This window comes from Capra hircus, chromosome 3, assembly GCF_001704415.2.
Source record: "Capra hircus breed San Clemente chromosome 3, ASM170441v1, whole genome shotgun sequence".
Classification (NCBI taxonomy): domain Eukaryota; kingdom Metazoa; phylum Chordata; class Mammalia; order Artiodactyla; family Bovidae; genus Capra; species Capra hircus.
In genome coordinates this window covers 11,367,860-11,384,876 of record NC_030810.1, presented here as the reverse complement: position 1 = coordinate 11,384,876, position 17,017 = coordinate 11,367,860, and the positions used below count along the sequence as shown (strand labels likewise).

At 45.9% G+C, this 17,017-nt stretch overlaps 1 protein-coding gene across 1 annotated transcript in view; it reads left to right on the top strand.

Annotated features, from left to right (window-relative positions):
- The window catches only part of OSCP1 (organic solute carrier partner 1), a 28,110-nt gene continuing 16,217 nt past the window's right edge, over positions 5,125 to 17,017 (top strand). The window contains exons 1-2 of the mRNA XM_005678691.2: positions 5,125 to 5,339; positions 15,399 to 15,553. Of these exons, the coding sequence (XP_005678748.1) occupies positions 5,228 to 5,339; positions 15,399 to 15,553 (267 nt within the window). The 5' untranslated portion in view covers positions 5,125 to 5,227. The remainder of the gene's footprint in view (positions 5,340 to 15,398; positions 15,554 to 17,017) is intronic.

The following is a 17,017-nucleotide window of genomic DNA, read 5'->3' as shown; positions in this document are numbered from 1 at the left end:
AACCAGAATTGAAAGAGACACATGTACCCCAATGTTCATCGCAGCACTGTTTATAACAGCCAAGACATGGAGACAACCTAGATGTCCATCAGCAGATGAATGGATAAGAAAGCTGTGGTACATATACACAGTGGAGTATTAGCCATTAAAAAGAACACATTTGAATCAATTCTAATGAGGTGGATGAAATGAGCCGATTATACAGAGTGAAGTAAGCCAGAAAGAGAAACACCAATACAGTATACTAACGCGTATATACGGAATTTAGAAAGATGGTAATGATAACCCGGTATGCGAAACAGCAAAAGAGACACAGATGTATAGAACAGTCTTTTGGACTCTGTGGGAGAGGGAGAGGGTGGGATGATTTGGGAGAATGGCATTGAAACATGTAATATATAAGAAACGAATTGCCAGTCTAGGTTAGATGCAGGATGCTTGGGGCTGGTGCACTGGGATGACCCAGAGGGATGGTATGGGCAGGGAGGTGGGAGAGGGATTCAGGATTGGGAACACGTGTACACCCATGGCGGATTCATGTTGCTGTGTGGCAAAACCAATACAATATTGTAAAAAATAAAACGTGAAAACATTTTTAAAAAGTCTTCTCCAACACCACAGTTCAAAAGCATCAATTCTTCAGCACTCAGCTTTCTTTATAGTCCAACTCTCACATCCATACATGACCACTGGAAAAACCATAGCCTTGACTAGACAGACTTTTGTTGGCAAAGTAATGTCTCTGCTTTTTAATATGCTGTCCAGGTTGGTCATAACTTTTCTTCCAAGGAGAAGAAAAGTTATTCTTCTAATAAGGGCATTAATCCCCTCATGAGGGCTCTACCCTCATGACCTCACTCTCATGACCACCTAAAGACCCCATCTCCAAATACCATTACATTGAGAGTTAGGGCTTCAACCTTTGACTTTGGGAAGAACAAATATTCAGTACATAACACTGGGGGAAAGACTAGATTTCATGCTGAGCGAGAAAGGAAGCCAGAAAGGAAGGAAGGTGCATTATAGTGAGGTCCAAAGAGCAGCTGGAAACCAGAGACAGGTTTGGGAGTTACCTTTAAGGTGAAGCCATGGGTGTGAGTGAAATTGCTCAGGGAGGGAATGTGAGTGAAGAAAACAGGACCATGTCCAGATGGGAAGGATAATTTCTGAGGGCGTATCCTGAGTCAGGAGGGGCAGCTGAGGTCAAGGGGAAGGTGACATGACAGTGGAACAGAGGGCCTAGGGTCCTGAGGAATCAGAAGTGAGATGAAAGTGTCAGATACCACCTCCAGGAACAGGAGGGAATGCCTGTTACAGGACAGGACTTGGATAGACACAGCTACTTTAGAGATGCTGTGCTGGAGGAGAAGGCGAAAAAGGAACACAGTCACAGATTGATGGAACAGGCTCTACAGGAAAGGCATTGTTTTAAATGTTGCATTAGTCTCATTAACTCACCTAATCTTTAAAGCCACCTTTACCAAGCTTCCCCCCGCCAACCCCACTGCCAAATTGGCGTAATTATCCTCATCTTACCATGAGAGAATTGAAACGCAGGCAGTTTGTTCAAATTCACACAGCTGGTTAGAGGTAGGCAAGGATTCAAACCCACATCTGTCTTGACTCCAAAGCCCATGTTCTGTTCATGATATCACACTGCCTAGGGATTAAAAGGCGCTTACTCCTTGGAAGGAAAGTTATGACCAACCTAGATAGCATATTCAAAAGCAGAGACATTACTTTGCCAACAAAGGTCCATCTAGTCAAAGCTATGGTTTTTCCAGTGGTCATGTATGGATGTGAGAGTTGGACTGTGAAGAAAGCTGAGTGCCGAAGAATTGATGCTTTTGAACTGTGGTGTTGGAGAAGACTCTTGAGAGTCCCTTGGACTGCAAGGAGATCCAACCAGTCCATTCTGAAGGAGATCAGCCCGGGGATTTCTTTGGAAGGAATGATGCTAAAGCTGAAACTCCAGTACTTTGTCCACCTCATGCGAAGAGTTGACTCATTGGAAAAGACCTTGATGCTGGGAGGGATTGGGGGCAGGAGGAGAAGGGGACGACAGAGGATGAGATGGCTGGATGGCATCACCGACTCGATGGACATGGGTTTGGGTGAACTCCGGGAGTTGGTGATGGACAAGGAGGCCTGGCGTGCTGCAATTCATGGGGTCACAAAGAGTCGGACATGACTGAGCGACTGAACTGAAATGAACGGAGGGGGAAAAGTGGTCCAAGAAGCTCTGGGAGGAAACTACAACAAACTCAAATGCTTTTAGCAACCAGGCAGATAGCATAGTGCATGAAGGCCAAGAGTAAGATAATGATGCTAAGCTGCTTATTACAGTCCCATCCTAGTTATAGTCCCTTTTAAGACAGTTCACAGACCAGCCAAGATCAAATCAAAGCCCTGGGCTGCTAGCTTTCAATCACTGTATAGTATCCACTGAGATGTCAGTTAAGCACCAAAAATTCCTCATGATGAAGCAGTTTCAGTGGAGTGGCGAAAGCTGAATCCAATGGCAATGAAGTGGGTGATGGTGATGGGGGAAATTGAGGTTACAAGAGTAGACTATTCTTTTAAAACCTTGGCTTTGAAAGGAAGGAAAGTGGACTCCAGGAGGTGTGGGAAAGACTTGAGCTTATATGTTAAGGGAAGACTTTCCAGTGGTGGGTGTAGTTATCAGTAAGAGGAGGTGATGCTCCAAAGAGATGACGCTAATGAGTTTGAGTTCAACTGGATTGCGAAGTATCAAGGGAGTGCAGAAGAGGTCTCTGGAAAGGCAGTTAGAGCCAAAGTGGACAGGTTGAATGCCTCACAAAGGCATTTCACCTGTGATCTGCCAAACAGTAGAAAGCCACCGAAGGGGTGTCATGCCAAAAGCCTGACAGGTGTCTTCTGAAATTTAGCCTAGCAGCCAAGCCCATGGAAGTGAGAAAAGAGCAGTTAATATGGAGAAACATGGTAATGCAGACAAAAAGAAAGAAATGTGAGAAAGATTTTGGTGGGAAAAGCAGAATTGGTGAAAGATAATAAGACCCAGGGGGAGGGAGCTGGAAAACAAGGCTCAGGTTTCAAGTCTGAGCAGCTGGAGGGGAAGATTAGGTTTTAGAAGCATTGAAATTTACAGAAATGGTTGTTTATCAAAGTAAAAATGTAAAAACAGCAGATGATGAGAAGGTGATCCTGGAGCTCCAGATGAAGGTGAAGAACGTGGTCACTGCCCTCAAAACAGAGAAGTGGATGGTAGGCCTGCTTAACCGTGCGGGAGTTTCAGAGAGCACAGCGTGCATCTGAACAGGCCTGGTTTGCTTCCTGGTGCATGAAACAAGGGCCTTCACGCCAAATGGCTTTTAGGGAGGAAACGCAAATAATTCAAGGACCTCTGGTACTTTCCCCACCTGAACGTTACCATTTTGCTGAGGGCTTTCCTGGCATTTTGCATGATTTCAGTGATTCCTCTCTGCAACATGGGGAGATGGCTGTCCCCTCCATTTTCCAGTATGAGGAAGTCGAGATTCAAAACAACTGCCCCAAGTCACCCAGCGAGGAAACTGCAGAGTAGGGATTCATACCCAGGTCTGCCTGGAGAATAAAATGTCAACCCACTCCAGTATTCTTGTCTGGAGAACCCCAGGGACAGAGGAGCCTGGTGGGCTACAGTCTATGGGGGGTCACAGGAGTTGGACATGACTTAGCAACTAAACCACCAAACCACCACCTACGAAGGTGTTGCAGGAAGGGGGACCCCTTCTAGGGCCCAAAACTGGGCTCTTGTCTAACGCTCGGAAATGAATTGTCCAAGGAGACACATGTGCTGACACAGCAAGAGATTTTACTGGGAAAGGGCACCCAGGTGGAGAGCAGTAGGGTAAGGGAACCCAGGAGAACAGCTTTGTCACATGGCTTCCAGTCTCGGGTTTTATGGTGATGGGATTAGTTTCCAGGTTGTCCTTAGCCAATCATTCTGACTCAGAGTCCTTCCTGGTGGTGCACGCCTTGTTCAGCCAAGATGGATGCCAGAGAGAAAGATTCTGGGAACTGGTCAGACAGGTGATGTCTCCTTTTGACCTTTCCCAAATTCTTTTGGTTGGTGGAGGCTTATCAGTTCCCTGTTCCTTACCAGAACCTCCTGCCGAAAAACAATTCATGCAAATAGTTACTGTGGTGCCTGGCCAGGGTGGGCGGTTTCAGTGCTTCCTATAATAAAGGTATAAAGGAATTGACTTCTAACCAAATTGAATCAAGTGATTCTCATATTTGTCAGGGTCACAAATCTGCCAATTCCTTTGAACTTACTGAGAAAGTCTATTAGAATGGAAAATCTGATTTAACTTGAAAATTGTGTTTTGGCTTTTGTTGGTAAAATTAGATGATATAAATAATTGTGACGCTAATGTGATGATCATATTAAAAATTACTGAAAAACAGCAGGCCTGTCTGCCCAGTGAGTGAGTAAAGTCACTCAGTCGTGTCTGACTCTTTGTGGCCCCATGGACAGTAGCCTACCAGGCTCCTCTTTCCATAGGATTTTCCAGGCAAGAGTACTGGAGTGGGTTGCCATTTCCTTCTCCAGGAGATGTTCCCAACCCAGGGATCGAACCCAGGTCTCCCACTTTGTAGGCAGACGCTTTACCATCTGAGCCACCAGGGAAGAGCCCAGAGTCTGCTCTAAAAGAGTTCGGCTTGGGTTTTGTGGATCAGAGGGTGAATCTGCCTGCATTGCAGGAGACCTCAGTTCGATCGCTGGATGAGAAAGATCCCCTGGAGAAGGGACTGGCTACCCATTCCAGTATTCTTGCCTGGAGAATCCCATGGATAGAGGAGCCTGGCGAGCTACAGTCCACAGGCTCACAAAGTCCGTCAGGTCAGAGGCGACAAACACTTTCAGTTTCCTCCTTTAGGGGCACGCGAGCACTTCCCCCTGGCGAGGAGAAGGAGGCCGCCCTGCCGATCTTCGCCCACCCTCCGGGTCTCAAGAAAATCAAAACGGGCGCTCAGGGCCCAACGGGGGAGCTCCGTCCAATCAACCCGGTAGGTCTTAGCCGCCCCGCCCAGTACGCGCTCGCCCCCGAGTGCCTCCCAACAAACGGCCTGTTGATTGGCCTTCTTTGCCGCCTGTCGCGTTGCCTAGTAACCGGGCTTTAGGGACGCGCCTGAGGGACCTCCAGGCCTCTGGCTATTAAACCTGGAGGCTCTGTACCAGACGCGCTGGCTTTCCGGCACCATGTCCATGCGGACGCTACCGCTGCTCTTCCTGAACTTGGGCGGGGAGATGCTTTACATCCTGGACCAGCGGCTGCGGGCCCAGAACATTCCCGGAGACAAGGCCCGCAAAGGTGAGAGGCTCCCGGCCCGCACAGCCAGCCCTGACCCCCTCAGCCAGACCTCTAGAGCCAAGCGCCTTTACAGATTGACCAACACCCCTGCACTCTGCGCCCTCATAGCCGGGGACCTGTTTCATAACCCACAGCCCCATCCAGACAGAACCCCTCATCAGCACAGTCCCCAAAAGATCGTTTCACCACAGAGGGATTTAATACCCCCATTGAATATTATGAGGGTACCTGACCTCCCCCCATTTACTCATCCCCTTAAACTGGAGATGATTTCCCAACCTCTCTTGACAATTGATCCCTCCCAAATATGAGCGTCCCAGTGGTCCATCCGTGGTGGCACACTGCTAGTCGGAGCATCCTCTTTCCCCCCAGGGAACCTTCTGAGTCTCCATTCCTCTGTATAGTATCCTCCTTCATAAACCGGAGGCCAGTCTTGCTAAGTTCAGAAGCTGTTTCTAGCTATTTCTAGAAAGGTGGGCGTCTGAAATAACATGGATAAATAAGAAAATATAAGAAAGTTGTCTTTTCCCTTCACAATTGTTTGGAGAGAATGCCGTTGTGGAAATAATTATATGAGTTTCTAAAATGTAAAATCTGCCTCCCATACACACCACATCTAACCCCAGAGAAATGGCCACCCAGAACTCTCTGCCACCCTTTTTCTCTCCTTTTCCCCCTCCTTCTCAACCAACAGCTGTTTTCACTAAGTTTCCTGGGATTAAGTATGAAGGAAATACTGTATTTGAAGATAGAGAAAGGAAAGTTGGTATAAAAGTAACTGACATAGCCGCTGATTCAAATATTTACTGTCTCCAACAGTCTCCGTACACTCAGTTGATGTTCAGCATACAAATACATTCACTGTTGTATCTGTGCAGTTGAGTTCAAGTCCATGCATAAAGAGAAAGAGCTCCCTATAGCATACCCCCTCCATTAATTCTGTACACTGCTGCCAGTGAGCATTCTGACATTTGAATCTGTCCATACACCTCGCTATTGAAAACCCTTTGTCAGCTTCCCACTGCTGTCTGGATGGAGGCCAAGTCCTTGGCAGGACATTTCAGGGACCTTCCTGATCTGACCCCCTGTCCACCTCTGCAGTCCCAGCTTCCTCCACTGCCTGCCTCCTGCTGTGTATCTTGATACCAAACTGCTTGTAGGTCTCCATTTAAAGCATGATCACTCATGTTTCCATGCTGGTAATTCCCATTCTACCCCAACCCTCCCATTTCCATGCTAGTCACTTCCCTTCCATCCTACATTCAGCTTAAGAATCATCTCCTCATCTCCACATGGGAAACGGCCTGCGCATACTCCCATACTAGATCTGTGCCCCCCTCAACCTTATCGCTAGCCATATTATACTGAAATTGTCTGCATATGTGTCTGTCTCCCCCACATGATTGTCTTATTCACCTTTGTACTCCAGCGCCTAGCATAATGCCTACAACTGAATAAACTAGTGCTCAGTAAATGTTTGTTGAACTACTGTTTGATATTACATTGCCGTTTTTCCCTCAAGAGGGTTCTGTTTTCCTTGGTGCTGTTATGTGATTTCATTTAGGCTTTTGGCACCAGTGAGCTGATAGGTAGTGCTTGGACTGGTAGTCTGCAGTCTTGGAAGGCAGGATACATTAGCACTTAAGAACATGCTGTCTGGAGTCATACAGATATGGTTCCCAATTCCAGCTTTGCCATTTAACTAATTGTATAACCTTGGAGTGTAAACTCTGTATGCCTGTTTCTTTCTCCATAGAAGGGGAATAATAAAATATACCTCACAGTGACATCGTAAAGATCGAATGAGGTGATGTACTTAACATGTTTAACACAATGAGAAGCAGCTGTGGTCTTTCAAGAGGCGGTCTGGGCAAGACCCTGTGATTATACTAGGGGCCTGGCTTCCTTTGTGTTCAGGAGCTGCAGTCCTGGGTTTGCTAGAGACGGCATCAGGGAGTTTCAGCCATCTTCCGTAATTCACATTCACACACTTTCCTTCCACCGTTGAGTTGTATCAGATGCCACTGAGGTGCTGGGCAGAGCCTCCTGCAGCCCTTTGCATCCTCTGGAGGTAGGGCTTTTGACAAGTCTTTGCAGTAACTGAGTCTAAACCTGGGGGATATGTCTTCCTAATGCAATAGCAACAAATACTTATTAAGCACTTAACCATGTACCATGGACTTCTCTGAACACCTTAATCCCCACAACTATCCTATCATGTAGGTAATACTACTATCCCCGTTTTACAGATGGGGAAAGTGAGGTCCATTTGCCCAGGTTTACATAACTAGTAAGAAGGAAGACTAATGGATTTGAACCCAGGTCATCAGGCTCTAGAGCTCATACTCTTCACCCACAACCTTCACGGCTGCCCTGTACTTCCATACTTGAGGGGACTACATCAGAATCTTTGCGGAGGGAATGGGGTGGGGAGGGAGTTGGAAGGTTGGGACGGAGAGGCTTGAAAAAAAATCCAGGATACCCACTGGTCGCATCAAAGAAATGACAGAAAATAGTTGGTTGATGAGGACATGCAGAAAATAGAATGAGAAACAGGGCAAAGGGTGTGAGATTAAAGCAGTCAACTAGTCCTCACTGAAGCTCTGGATGGAAATCGTGTTTCTTCTAGAAGTTTTCATTGTCTTACACAACTAATTGGTCTCCTGGAGGCCATCCCACTCCCTTAAGTCCAGGGCCGATCTTGCAGTTTCTCTCCAGAAGGCAGCTCGCTCTAGTTTAGCCTTCAACAGAAAGGAAGTACTCTTTCTGTGGGGCAACTTCTGACTGTTGCATACTGAATGAGGTCCCATGTTTAAGCAATTGCCAGAATAATAAAAAAGTTGCCTGTGCCTCACTCCCGGAAGATCCCCTGGAGAAGGGAAAGGCTACCCACTCCAATATTCTGCCCTGGAGAATTCCATCGATTGTATAGTCCATGGCGTTGCAGAGTCGGACACAACTGAGCAACTTTCACTCACTCACTCACTCACCCTCTTACAAATACTCATAAGCAAGGCCCTCTTACCATTTGTTTGCCTTCCTCATTTGACAGAAGGGAAAACTAAGGCATGGGGCTATTAAGTGATTTTCCCAAGATATGCAGATCGCAGAGTAGTACTGAGCAACTGAGTGCTGTGAGATACTATATTTTTATAGTTCCAATGTAACAGGAAGCTCTGGATAAGCCTTGAGCCTTCCACTCAAAATATAAAGTGGAATTGTCACAAACAAGTCGTCCTTGTTTACCTTCCTGGGATCCTCAGAAGGAAAGAGGGCCAGGAGCACACACAGCTCGACAGCGACCTCTGTTGGAGATGAACGACACTGCCTGCGGGAGTGCCTGGTAGCCCTGGGCATGTGTTCGCCAGCTCTTTTATTTTGGTCGGCAGCAGGTAATCACTCTCCCTTAGGGTTGGTGAGCCCCTGGCAGCCCCCCTGTTGCCAAACACACCTTCAAGAGGGTTGCAGCTCTTTCCCTCTGAATTCGCACGAGGCTTTCAGGGAAGACCGCCTGTAAAATAAATGCCCTGAAATGACAGATGTGGACATTATGCCAAAGAAGCCAGCATCTGCTTAAAGAAGGCTAGAGTCTTGGTGCTGCTTCCCCCAGTGTTTTCTCTCCAGAACCCTGTAACTCTGTGGGAGAAAGACGGTGAATTTTCCCAGAGGAGTCTGACCCTGCAGTAGGAACCCTTTGTGGGTAGGCAGGACATGGCACTCGCTGTGCTTTCAGGAGGGTCTCTTAGGAGCTGTAGGCATTGCATACTGTAGGCACGTATATGCTAATTCAGAGAAGGCAATGGCACCACACTCCAGTACTCTTACCTGGAAAATCCCATGGACGGAGGAGCCTGGTAGGCTGCATTCCATGGGGTCTCGAAACTGAGCGACTTCACTTTCATGCATTGGAGAAGGAAATGGCAACCCACTCCAGTGTTCTTGCCTGGAGAATCCCAGGAACGGCGGAGCCTGGTGGGCTGCCGTCTTTGGGGTCACACAGAGTTGGGCACGACTGAAGCGACTTAGCCGCAGCAGCAGCATGCATGTTATAACCTCAGGAGTCACTTCTCAAACAATTTAGTGCAAATGTTCACAAAATACACCAAACTACAAAATGTTTTTAAAATGTGGTTGTGTGTAGAACTCTGTTTATCCATGAGTGGTTTTAGATTGAAATCTCTCCCAAAAAATCAAGGAAAGAAAAAAAAAAGGCTCATCAAGAGCCTTTATGGGTGGCACCCAAAATTCTGAAATAGAGAAAGCAGAACTAGGAGAGAAGTCGGATAAGTGTTTGAGAGAAGACGGATCACTATTTTATCCCAGCAACCTTACTGGGTGGGTGTAATTGTAATCCCCATTTCACAGATGAAGAAGCTGAAATTACACAAGCTGCTTGAAGTTATACAGCTAGTAAACAGCAGAGCCAGGTCTCAGCCCATTAAAGGGTCATGATTCTCACAGATTTCTCTAGCCAAGTACATTTTTCCTTATTTGGTCTCTTCTTGGTATTTCCCTGTCTACCTTTGTCCTCAGGAGCTTTCTGTACAGTGGTCCCATCATTATTTCCCTCTTTTTACATGGAAGTCATACCTCTCTGTATAAAAGGTAAATCAGAAACAAATAGTTTTTTTCTGTTAATTTATATTTCTTTTTTTTTTAATTTGAGTAGTTCTGTAAGTAGTGAGTAGTTCTAGAAAGAGAATTCTTGCATTAATAAGAGAATCAGGTTGTAAAGAAAGAAAATTCTTTCTGTACCTGTTCTCAGGATTATTCTTCCTTGTGGAAGTTAGTGTTTTTAAAAGTCTTATTTTGAAAGATGTCTACTCTCAGAGCGTTAGAGAAGATGGCTTCTTGAACCTTGCAAGGTAAATCCCAGGGTATTTCATCCTCCTGAGCTTCCTCTCCTCCTGGGCCACCCTTTATAAGATACAGCCTCCCTAGGGCTTTTTTGGAACTTGTTATTTATCCTTCAGCCTTTTAAAAGCTTCAAATGGAAGGCAGAGTATTTGCATTAAACATGAATCCAAACATGAAAAATAAAGTTTCGTAAGCCAGATCGTTGGAATTGGTATTTTTAAAGCCTCGTTGAAAATAACGTTCTTGCTTCATGAACCGGTGTTTTCTTTTTATATGCTTCATGTAGATGAATGGACAGAGGTGGACAGAAAACGAGGTATGCTACCTTGGGGCTGCATGTATCCAGTCTGCATCCACAGGTTCACCCAGTCCTTCCTCAGTGGGGCTTAGAGTGGGACCACTCTAGACATTTCCAAGTAAAAGAATAGGCGTGAGTTTCTCTTTAGCTGAGATATTGGTTATACAGTTGAATCTTTTAAATCCAGCATGAAAGATGAAAACCAAGCAAATATTAGTCAAAGGACCCTATTGCACCTGAGGCATTTGTCCGGTTTCACCATTCCAAGCGTCGCAAGGACACCTGGGACAATAGCTACCTTTCCAGGTGGGCTGTCCTATTTAGTTGTCCTTAAAACAATCCTGTGATAGCATCGTGTAGCCAAAGAGCTGTTCTCCTGAGCACACAGACATAGCTGTTGGGCAGCTGAGAAATGTGGAAGCATGTGGCTGCATGGCCAACAGGCTTGAGCGCAGAAGGCATGACACGCATGCACTGTGGTCTTATCGTGCCAAATCTTCAGTTTCCCCTTCGCCTACACCCAGTAGCACACCTGAGAAAGCTGTTGAGTCCTCAGAATAAAACCTTCGCCTTTCTCGCCTTTAAATGTCATTATCTGACCCTGGGAATAGTCTATGCATGTCATCAGCCATCAGCCTCGATGTTTCAAGTGCTCTCTCCACACTGAGTACGCACAGGAGATAATACGTGTAATAAGCACAGGCACTAGAATCAAACAGCCCCTTTCTCTTTTCAGCTCCACCCCCTGCTATGTGACCTTGGACTTTAACCTCTGGAAAACTCAGTTTTCCCCTTTGATAAATAGGGTAATACTTCAGCAAATGCTTTGTCCAGCCCACCCCCACTAGCCTTTTGTGCTTGTTTGCTATCATTTCAGTTTCTTAAATTGGTTTATAGTCTGATTAGGTTTGCCTTGGTTTTGAGAAACTTGAGTATTCTTAAATCTCTGTTCTTTTTCTTTTCAAAGCCCTAGCAACTGGGGGTGAGGAGTGGGGTACCCTTCAAAATCATTTGATTATTTATTTAAATAAGATAATGAATGGAACATTCTAAGCCCAAGACTTACAACATAATAAGGCTTCAAAACATGGTAACCACCCAGAAATAGTAGCTTCTCTTTTTTACCCTTGGTTTCAAGTTGTGTATTACCATAAACAATAAAATTTACAGAAGTACTAGTTAAAAACGCAGTTGCTTTCATTAAGATAATTATTTCATCAGGCCAGGCTCGAAGAAAAGTCCAATCAAAGTGGTTGGTGACATTTTATAATATTTCACAGCCGTCTCTCACCACTTCTCTTAAGCAATTTTTGGCCCACCTCTTGATGTACTGCAGAATTTCAGGTGAAAAGTATGGATTTTGAAGACTTTTTGTGTAAGTAACTGAATCACTGGAATTTTTCTTATATATCCAAAAATAATAAGCAGAAACTGACTTCATAAATTAGAAGCCTGATACGTTAAGAACTCAGTTACTGACCCTCCCAGTGCACCCATGAGAAACCGCCCCTCCACACACCTGGCTTTAGTCTCCTGATGAAATCTGGCTTCTAGCACATTCCTGCCTCGTGCAATTATGCCAAGCTCATGTGAGTGCCAAAAACGAACACGAAGACTAACTTACAGATCAGGTTGAAACTTCTCAGAGGACCTCGCTGGTGGTCCAGTGGTTAAGAATCCACCTCGTAATGCAGGGGGTGTGGGTTCCATCCCCAGTCAGAGGACTAAGATCCCACGTGCCGCAGAGCAGCTCAGACCACATGCCACAGCTGCTGAGCCCGCCAAGCGCCGCAACTAGGAGTCTACGCACCGCGATGAAAGACCCTGCATGCTGCGGCTAAGACGCGGCCAAATAAAATACATATTAGTAAAGAAAAAAACTCAGGTTTAGCATACGTACGGTGTGGGCTGCTACTCTTGGGCAAGGATAACATTCGCTTCCTCTCTGCCCACACCACCCCCCCGTGTCTGGCAGACAGTAGGCCCACATCAGCAAGTGCCAGCTGAAGCGCACTGAGATGTAAGCATGTTAATTTGTGCCCCCATGCTCCTTCCAAAAAATTAGACCAAGGTGGGTGCCCTGGGTGCCAGGCCCCAACTGCAAAACTGCCATCTCCCCTTGGGGGCATTTGTGTTCACTGCTCTGCCCACAGGGACAGGGCCTGCCATACTCTCTTCCCAGCAGGAGAACTTTCTGGATGTTCTTATGCAAGAAGCCATGGTGATACAGAGCTTATTCACTTCCCAAAGAAAAGGCTTCACTTTACTTTGCCAGAGTGGCTGACAATCACCTTGGGGCTTTCTTTCTTTTAGAACTGACTTATTTGGGTCTAAGCTATTTTCCTAGATCTTGCTAAAGGCTCAAAGACCCTAGAGACATGACTCGGCACCTCAGTGAATGGGAGCTCTTTGTAATCATGAACATAATCAGAGCTGATGCAATTCTTTCATGTGAGTTCTTCCTCTTTGGCACTCCTCCCTGGCCTCCATAAACCTATGGAAAATTCTTCAAATTCCCTCTTTATTGAGGCCTTATATGTGGCTTTCCATGTGTAGCTATTTCCATGCGAACTTTACATTTATATAGGCTGCAGTAAGAAAAATGTCAGAAAGTCCAATTTATTGCAGACCCTTGCTTGTTTTGGAGAAGGAAATGGCAACCCACTCCAGTATTCTTGCCTAGAGAATTCTGTGGACAGAGGAGCCTGGTGGGCTGTTGTCCATAGGGTCGCACAGAGTCGGACACGACTGAAGCGACTTAACATGCATGCATGCATTGGAGAAGGAAATGGCGACCCACTCCAGTATTCTTGCCTAGAGAATCCCAGGGATGGAGAAGCCTGGTGGGCTGCCGTCTATGGGGTCACACAGAGCCGGACACGACTGAAGTGACTTAGCAGCAGCAGCAGCTTGCTTGTTTAGGTCGAAGGCCAAAGGCCATGCTTGAGGCAAACCCAGAAGGGTTCCTGGGTCTCCAGGCTGTGCACAGTAGGGGGAGGTTAGTGCACACTGAGTGCGCGCTGGCCTGGGCTGAAACTGTCCGACATGAGGGATACCCTGTGTTGGTAATGGATCTGCTTCTTCCTCACTGATGGGATGGGGTCTAGAGTAAAATACAGAGGTCAAGTGTGAGTCCAGTACTTCCGAAAGCAGTCACATTCACTCTGTTCTTTCGTGTCAGGGTGGGAGTGGGGAGAGGGAGTGTTTCCCTCCCCACCTTTCTCTATAACCCTTCCATTTAAGATTTAAGTACATCTAGCCCTCAGCTCCCTACTTCTCCCCAAAACTGCTCTTTGAGATGCTTTAAAATGCATCTGAGCCCTCAGGGTACTTCTGTTGGTTACCTACAGGTAGAAAGAGTGTCTGAAATCATGACCTTGCTCCACTCTCTTAGATACAAGGGTGACCACGGGTCACCTACTGTGTCCTTTGTGTGGCAAGAGAAAGAGAGCTCTGTATCTTTCAGCAATAATCACTCAAGTGATTTTGTATCATTCTTTTAGGTAGCCAGTTTTCTTTCAGATTTTAATTATTATGAATATATAGTCTCAGCATCCATATACAGTAGGCAGGAATATATCTGGCTTAATTAAGAATAATCTGCGTTCAACCATATCTGTTTCTATTTCTTGTACCAAATGGTTTTCCTAGCCCTCAAATGATGTTATTTGAGTAGCACAAAATATCTAAATGAATGAGTGAATGAAGACCTAGAATTATAGATAGTTTGATTTGCACACACCTTAGCTTCCCTGGTAGCTCAGATGGTAAAGAATCCATTTGCAATGCAGGAAACCCCAGTTCGATTCCTGGGTCAGGAAGATCCCCAGGAGAAGGGATAGGCTACCCACTCCGATATTCCTGCCTGGAGAGAATCCGCATGGACAGAGGAGCCTCACAGGCTACAGTCCATGGGGTTGCAAAGAGTTGGACACAACTGACTAAGCACACTGGACCTTTTATTCTTGCCACCTGGAAATTTTCCATGTGAACAACAGTATGGGGCATATCACTACAGTATGATGTCAATATTATAGATCATACAGGGAAATTAAGACATCCTCAGATGGTGTTATGGAGAAGGCAATGGCAACCCACTCCAGTACTCTTGCCTGGAAAATCCCATGGATGGAGGAGCCTGGTAGGCTGCAGTCCATGGGGTCGCGAAGAGCCGAAGAGTCAGGCACAACTCAGCAACTTCACTTTCACTTTTCACTTTCATGCATTGGAGAAGGAAATGGCAACCCACTCCAGTGTTCTTGCCTGGAGAATCCCAGGGATGGGGAAGCCTGGTGGGCTGCCGTCTATGGGGTCACACAGAGTCAGACACAACTGAAGTGACTTAGCAGCAGCAGCAGCAAATAGTATTAATCTGAAGCACACATCTTGTAGAAACACTAGAAAAAGTTTTAATCTCTAACCAGTGGGTAGGTCCTGTGTCTATTTTTGTAAACTGTTTTGAAGAAGAAAAAAAAATTACCATTTAGGTCCCATTTTATAAAATTTAAAGTAAAAATGTTATAGACTTGCTAAACAAACAGAAAAGTGATGTTGTTTCTCATTTTGAGGTGGATATCTAATCTGCAATGCTAATAGAAGTCTTTTCTAAAGAAGGAATAAATATGTTCTCTATCATCAAGTGAAATGTTGTATGTGAAAGTGGTTTGAACCACAGCACATTGCCACGTCTACGTTTGCCCTAAGATGGGCTCATAAGGCACTCTGGACCCTGCTTTCCACTGGGACACACGTGGGGTTTCTCCCCAAGAAGCAGATCTCCAAGCACACTGCATCCCCATACTACATAGGCCCTGCCCCTCCATTCCATCTGCACACAGAGAGCATTTCCTGAATAAAGCTTCCCCCAATGCTTTGCTCACCTGCATCCTCTCTTGTCTCTACAGTTATGAATGACATCATTTCAACCATGTTCAATCAAAAGTTCATGGAGGAATTGTTCAAACCCCAAGAGCTCTACTCCAAGAAGGCCCTGAGGACTGTCTATGACCGCCTGGCTCATGCCTCGATCATGAGACTGAACCAGGCCAGCATGGATAAGGTGAGCAGCTGCCTCCATCCCTGGGCTGTGTTTCTTATGGATTACCACAGACTGGAATCCAAGGAGATGTGTGCAGTGGTGCATGACAAAAGACAGGCACATGTAAACATGGCTTGTTCTTGAGTTTCAAGTTGGGAAGGACCTCAGAAGTCATCCGCACCAACCCCTCTGTTCAGTTCAGTTCAGTCTCTCAGCCATGTTCAACTCTTTGCAACCCCATGGACTGCAGCGTGCCAGGCTTCCCTGTCCATCACCAACTCCTGGAGCTTGCTGAAACTCATATCCATCAAGTTGGTGATGCCATCCAACCATCTCATCTTCTGTTGTCCCCTTCTCCTCCTGCCTTCAACCTTTCCCAGCATCAGGGTCTTTTCCAGTGAGTCCATTCTTCGCATCAGGTGGCCAAATATTGGAGCTTCAAACCCCTCTGTAGTTTATTAAGTCATTATATCACCCACAGAGAGTGCTGGTCTGCATGTCCACGTTTAGATTGTGAGGGACAGGGAGGCCTGACATGCTGCAGTCCGTGGGGTCACAAAGAGTCAGACTCGACTGGGTGAACAACACCAGTCCAATCCAAGCACCCAGCCCTGCTTAATTCTGCTTCCTTCTTAACAGATCTCGGCCCTGCAAGCCAGGCATTTTTTAAAGAGCAAATTCAAAACCACTCAGTCTCTACTTCTACTGTAAACATGTTTCTTTGTGGAACAATTTTTTAAGGTACTGATTTTAAAAGGAATAATTCCCCATAAATAATGTCAGAGAACAGATAGATCTCCTGTTCATCAGAATTCCAGACACTTTATATAGATGCCCCGCCCTCGGGGAGAGAGAGCAGAACTCCCCACTCCTTGAATGTGGTGGCACTTGGTGACTTCCTTCCAAGGAAGACAGTATGCATAGCGGGGGAGGGGAAACAACTAACTTCTCAGTGGAGAAACATGGCAAATATTACCTCAACCCGGTGATAGCATCAGCAGTGATAAGCCAGGTGGCGGTATCCTGGTATGACAAGATGAGAATAATGCTTTGCCTCTGTGATCTTCCTCCCCAAAACCCACAAACCCAGGCTGATCATGAAGAAAAACAGCAGACAAATACCATTCGGAGGTCATGTTACAAAATACCTGACCTGTCATCGAAATTGTCAAGGCCACCAAAAGCAAGGAAAACTAGAGAAACTGTCACAGCCAAGAGGAGCCTAAGGAGCCATGACGACTAAATAGAATGTGGGAAATGGAACTGAAATGTTAGGAGAAACTAATCTGAATAACAGGGCTTCCCTGATAGCTCAATTGGTAAAGAATCCATCTGCAATGCAGGAGACCCCGGTTTGATTTCTGGGTCCCCTGGAGATCCCCTGGAGAAGGAATAGGCTACCCAACCAGTATTCTTGGGCTTCCCTTGAGGCTCAGCTGGTAAAGAATCTTCCTGCAATGCGAAATAATTTTAATAAGAATCCCT